The sequence below is a fragment of the Branchiostoma floridae genome, unplaced genomic scaffold, assembly GCF_000003815.2.
Source record: "Branchiostoma floridae strain S238N-H82 unplaced genomic scaffold, Bfl_VNyyK Sc7u5tJ_1421, whole genome shotgun sequence".
NCBI lineage: Eukaryota > Metazoa > Chordata > Leptocardii > Amphioxiformes > Branchiostomatidae > Branchiostoma > Branchiostoma floridae.
The window spans coordinates 20,320-26,652 of NW_023365714.1; the positions used below are offsets into that span (position 1 = coordinate 20,320).

The following is a 6,333-nucleotide window of genomic DNA, read 5'->3' on the forward strand; positions in this document are numbered from 1 at the left end:
GAGATTATATATTCACCACGGTATAGCAGGATATTCCATATCTAGTGTAGCTTTGCTTTAACTGATTTCTGCGGGTCGTTTGTTCCAGCGCGTGCAAAGCAAAGCTGACGCGAACGGTGATGGGAAGGTGACGAAGGAGGAGTTCGGCCGAGTCGTCGCCATCTTTGAAGAGATCAAGGAACTCAGGAAAGTCTTTCAGGAAAATGACCAGGTCAGTTTTCGTCCCTTGGACTGTCATTGGGCTTGTTGTTACAGAAGTAAATTGCAGCACATTAAGGCCCCTTCACACGAGAATCGGAATGAGCCGGAATGTCGTAAGAATAAAATTCTTTGTATATTCCTGGGAATTCGCGTACTCTAGAAATTCTCTCTGCATTCCAGATATTTGTGTCTATTCTTGTGGCCGTCCCGAATATTTTTGTCATGCTCAACACTTTCGAGGTGCGTTGAACAGTACGGAATGTGTCCCGTTTTGGCCACGCTATAAATCAAAGTGTTCAAGATGGAGAAATATCGAACGGCATTCAAAGTGTATTCTAACTATTCTAACCGTGTAGTTTGACCGCATTCTAAACAAGGAGGTTAAAAACCTCCTTGTTCTAAGGTATTCCAACATTATTCGAAACAGTCTGAAGTCATTCGATGAACCGGCCGACTACAAGAATGAACAGAATTACTGTAAATGCATTTAAGTTCGCAGGGATTTACTTTCGTTGTAGCGGGAAAATGAAATGTTCGCGGTGGTTTTAACTTCGCGGTAGCGCCCTAGACTGTAGTCAAAAACTATAATGGAAAAATGTTCGCGGTGGGTTTAAGTTCGCGTTGAAGTAGCCACCGCGAAAACCGCGAATATAAAACCACCGCGAACATGTATCTGGAATGCTATTTAGGATAGAAGCACGTATGGGATGCAGACTATCCCAAAAACGGTTCTGGGATAGAAGCACATCTGGGGTAGACGCACATTTGGGATAGAATCACATCTGGTATGCAGACCTGTCCCGGATGTGCTCCATCCCAAACACGCTTCTGGGATAGAAGCATTTCTGGGATATAAGCATATCTGGGATAGAGGCACATCTGGGATGTAACAACCTCTCGCCATTTTCCAGGACGCCAGTGGCGGCATGTCATTTGAGGAGATGAAGAAGAAGGCCGTGACCTTCTACACCACCCACGGGGACAAGTACGGCGGGGGGCGGGCCATGCAGGTCATGAACCACTACGCTGGCGACAAGAGCAAGCAGATGAGCGTGGACCAGTTCCTGGACATCATGTTCAAGGACTCGTTCTAGTCAGGGTCTCAGGCCGGATGTCTCCGTGGAGGGGCTGGTGTAGGCTTCGTTGCAGACTTCCAGCGGGGCTAGCTTTTTTTAGGGGGGGGGGGCAGTTTGCAATTTCAACGTTGGCTAGGTTCTCTTATGCCGGGAAAGGGAGTTTACCGAGGAAGGGAGTCGTGGAAAGAAGTTCGTCTCGACACGCGTGACAAACTCCCTTTCCCGACTTAAGAGAACCTAGCCAACGTTAAATGATCGCGAACCAGTGCGTACCCCCTCCCTGAAATAAAAGCCAGCCCCGCTCGAAGCCTGCAACCGAGGCTAGGGCTTATGGCCCCCACATGTTGAGAAAACAATCAAGAATCTGTAGACCCATTTAATACTGTGGTTGGTGATTTCAGCAGCTTTCGATATAGGCTTTGAGCAGTTTTACATTACAGTTTTTTTCTAGAGTGATCCAATACCTGCGATGATGAATGATGACCGTTAAAGTAGCTAAAATTAAGTCACCGTAAACAATTTAAGAATTGCAATATTGAGGCAGGCGATTTAACTGCATGGAGCTAGCATTGTCGTATTGTGTCGCCACATCACCATAATGGTAGCTAGTTCACGTTGAAACTAAGTCCACTAAGGCCACGTAGGGTTTTACTGTAAAACGAGAAATATTTGCGGTGGTTTTAAGGCACCTTTCCTAGTTTATATGAATTGTTCATTATTCTGTCTGTAGTACTCTATAAGTAGAGGTTTGTGCGTGTGACGTGTTTTGGGCATTTTTGTCTAGTTTTCTATTTTGTAACACCGTTTTCTTCATGTCTGCTGCTCGTAGTGAATACTTACCCAAAGATGTGTTCAACTGGACGAAGTAGAATAAAACTTCACATCGCAGGTTCAGTGTGGGCTGTCATGATTCAATTATCCTAGAAAATACCTTTAGTATATACTTGAATATCTATAGAAGAAATCCTTAACTCCCTGTAGTCGCCTAGCATAGTAATGTGTGGCACAATCGGTAAGATCTGAAAATAGTTTCATCAGGTTGGTAGAATAGAGGATATAGGAGAATTCTTTTTTTACACAACCAGAGGGTACTTACATAGCTTACGTTTCGATGTCTCTCAGACACCTTCCTCAGAGCTTCTAACTGGAGTTCTGCTTCTCACCCAGATTGTTTTCTCACCGCAAAAGCGTCACCTACATCGGCTACATATAGCGGTTGTGTACAAAGAATTCTCCTATATCCAATCGCTAAGATGTTTGACCCAGACCCCAGGGGTAACGGGTTCAAAACCGCTGTCGTGCCACCGATATTGTGCCCTTGGGAAAGGCACTTTACACCACTTTCCTCACTTCACTCAGGTGAAAATGAGTACAAAGACATGTATAGGACGTACTGGACAACATTGACCGTTACCAGCACCTAGCGGCTCGTACAAACAATATGTAAGAGAAGCCACCATAGCTACATGACTTAACTTTGAAGGCAACCTGAGCAATATTAGAGCGTTACTAATAAATGGAACAATCTGGATAAGGCAATCTGTATGAAATTGATATCTAGTATTGCACTGTATTCCCACATTTACAACATTATTTCAAACTTCGAACGGTTAAAAATGGCGCAGAAACACTAGGATTCCCTAAAGTAATGTAACCCACAAATATCAGACTTCATGGCGTCTTCGCGACACGCCGGCATCGAATAATTGCCCATTGAATGTTGGTATGGTTACCAGTACAGTAGAGCGTACAACCGTTAACGAACAAACGCCCCCTGAAGTAGCCGTCCAGCATAACGTACCGGGCAACGGGCAGAGTTGGCCAGATCGATTTGCAACGGGCCTGATACCACCCTATTTACCATCAAGTTGATAAGACGCTCATTTGGCCCCCCTGCAAGTGTGACGATACTACTCCTTCATTTACTTTTCTGAGATACCAGCATCGTTCTTCAGAAAGAAAAGTCGGAGTTGAAAGTCCGATGTTAAGTTTTATTGGAGCTTTCTACAAGCGTGCCTTAAGGCCCCCTCTCACTTGACGTGCGGCACGCTTGCGGCATTGCTGCGTTCGTTCACTGCGGCACTGTTGTGTTAATTTCGCCGATTTTGTCTTGCACTCACACTGACGTGCGGCACTGTTGCGTTTCTAAACTAAATGAACATGTTATTGGCAATTGCAGCGTTGTCAATTTATGAAAAATCACTGTAAAATGATGAGAATGCCCAAAAATGAGATTTATAATGAAAAGATTTCCCTTATGATAATGAATTATATGATACATATGCTATAAATAACCTTGAACGACTTTTACTGCAAAGGAAATGACCAAAATGAACGGACACGAACCATATACCAGATTTGAATCGATGTGTACGTTTTGCACCATGTAACGTTATGTGTAATTATGTATGTTAATATGTTTATTCAAGGTTTATTCACCAATTTTGCAAATTTTTAAAATGAAAAGGCTTGATATTTCATACTTATTTTGTATGACGCGGAGTATTTTCATTGTCGGCGGATGGCTTGCCAGCCTATTGATGTCTAAGTCTATCATATTTGTAAAAAGTGAGAAAAATTTGGCCCATCGGTTTGAATGACTGCAATTTTGTATTTTATCGGCGGCAGGCTACCAGCAATGATTAGCTTGTAACGTTATAACGCAAACGCAAACTCGTTATCATCCAACATAAATAATTTCTTTTTGAACGTTGTACGATAATCTTTTTCTCTACATCCGTAGGTTAATCGATAAACCAGTTACTTATTTTTTGTTTTCAAGTATAAAATACTGACCTACTTCCAATTAAATAAATCAAAAGATGTATTTTTAAGTTAACTCTGAATACGGATACAAGGTAAGTTTTGTGGAATTCGCAGTGTTTTTACTGGATCGAAAACCACTGTAAATTATTAGAAATGCATCTAAAATAGTTTTTCGGTGATAAAAGGATGTTTCTTGGTGTAAAATAGGCAAAATATATCCTTGATACTGTTTGGGGCATGGTGGCGGCACTGTTGCGGCATTGTTGGGGCACCGTTGGGGCACCGTTGCGGCACTGTTGCGGCATCTTGCCACTTGCGTTATTTTTAAACTTTTTAAAAAACGTCGCGCTTGCAAGCGGCACTTCTAGGTTTGCTTGCGGCACCTCTAGGTTTACTTGCGGCACCTCTAGGTTCCGTGGGGGTACATCTGCGTTTTCGAACGCAGCAATGCCGCAAGCGTGCCGCACGTCTAGTGAGAGGGGGCCTTTATCCTGCAGACACTCCGGATAGACTGACTCTAAAACTTAGCTTCAACTGCGTCAATATCTTGGGTCAACCTTGCCCTAATTTTTTTAAACTAAACGTTTACAACTTTGAACATGTGGTTGCCCAGAATATAACGGTGTTATCCTTAAACGGCCTGGACAGATATCTGCACTTTAGCTCATCCCCCTTGAGCCCCCAAAGAGGTCTGTAGCTATTACTTTAATGTCTCTGAAGTTGAGCGACCTTGTCCTTCCGTTCACCTCCACAACGTTAAGATAAAGGCATTAAATCTGTCAATCATTACCAGGTGACACAATAACACTCAGGAAAGAATGGCATTTTCTATATGTACATGTTGAATGGCATGGAGAATTATGGAAAAACACGTATTACAGGTGTGTACTATGATTCTGAGGTTTTCACTCGGAAACTTTTAATGCGCATTTACCAGTCAAATCTCCACCGCTCTATGGTACAATTACATATACCTGACCATAGGTCATGACGTGGTAAGTTTAAAGTCTCTCCGTTATCAGCCGACAGGTGTTGATTTTGGCGGTAGCGCGTGATCTGTGCATGACTGATCGCTATTTTTAACCTGTGTTTTTTCATGACTCATTTTCATTATCGCACTTATACTGTGGAGTTTGGAGGTGTTCACACAGTTCAGGCAAAACTTTTAGTAAACCCGGACCGTTCTTGGTCCAGCTCTGGCCGGGACAGCCTGGGGCTGGGAACAGACCCATACGTATCTCCTGAAACTGCTCGGTAAGTCACTTTTTCCACTTTATGGGAAGTGTCCTATCGGGGTAGGGATCGTAGAATTCGACAAAAGGGGAATAATTGACCAGTAGAATGAGTCCACGGGAAGTTTAACATTTCTCCTTCGGATTCAGTCAACCCCATAGCAGCCCAACTCTCCTGGAAAATTATTCTCAGCGTAGTCCGTCTAGATCCGACGGAAAGTAAGCACCGGAAAATTATCATGCCAACCAGAAAACGCTAAAACCACATAGGTAACTTTAACCCCTTTCCATGAACGATCAAATATTTCAGATCAACGTATTTCACAGCTGTTTTACGTCTAATGTGTTTAGTGTTTCGCCCCAGTGTATTCCAACCATTAGATCAAGGGCAAAGCTTAGATTACTCGCTTAACGGTATTCCGGTATTAAAAGTTTCGACAGCGGCGCACTCAAAGTGCGTTCGAATGATTCTATGAAAGCGAGTGGGATACCGTGAAACGTTGTCTCGTAGCAAGTATGACATACATATCGATACTGTTGATCCAGCCATGGAGGGTCCACCTGCCCTGCCAACAGAGGAAGAGGTGGAAGGGATGACGTTTGGGATGATTGTGGAGAAACTGAAGGCCCTTGGCATTCACACTGCGGACCTAGAGGAGAAAAAAGATGCAAAGGAGCGTCTTCTGAAGACCATTAAGGAGGTCCATGACAACATTGCAACTCGAAGACAGCCCGGAAAGGTATGTGTGCGACATTGTAAGCAAGTGAAGTTTAACACCCTCGTTAACCTCCGATCGCGACCCAACCTGACTTTTGCTGGGCCCGACCGCAAAAGTGCCAGCCGAGCCATGCCCCGCGAAAAAGGGAAATCTGGAAGAGTTATTTGGTATTTTAGGCTGTGTATACGTACAAAGTCTGCGCTATTGTTTATTGTTTTTTTTTCTTTATTGAAATACGTGTAAGAATACAAATAAACGGACGTGGACTAAGTGACGGCGGACTCAAGTTACATTCAACTTATATTAACGCCGCCACTTATACAAGAATGAAAATAATAA

The 6,333-nt window shown here is 43.3% G+C and overlaps 2 protein-coding genes across 2 annotated transcripts in view; both read left to right on the forward strand.

Annotated features, from left to right (window-relative positions):
• The window catches only part of LOC118407586 (calmodulin-like), a 2,812-nt gene extending 1,456 nt beyond the window's left edge, over positions 1-1,356 (forward strand). Inside the window, exons 2-3 of the mRNA XM_035808083.1 lie at positions 89-211; positions 1,113-1,356. Of these exons, the coding sequence (XP_035663976.1) occupies positions 89-211; positions 1,113-1,295 (306 nt within the window). The 3' untranslated portion in view covers positions 1,296-1,356. The remainder of the gene's footprint in view (positions 1-88; positions 212-1,112) is intronic.
• Positions 1,357-5,199: 3,843 nt separating this feature from the next.
• LOC118407530 overlaps positions 5,200-6,333 on the forward strand; it is a 6,960-nt gene continuing 5,826 nt past the window's right edge. Inside the window, exons 1-2 of the mRNA XM_035808007.1 lie at positions 5,200-5,297; positions 5,822-6,015. Coding sequence (XP_035663900.1) covers positions 5,824-6,015 — 192 coding nt within the window. The 5' untranslated portion in view covers positions 5,200-5,297; positions 5,822-5,823. The remainder of the gene's footprint in view (positions 5,298-5,821; positions 6,016-6,333) is intronic.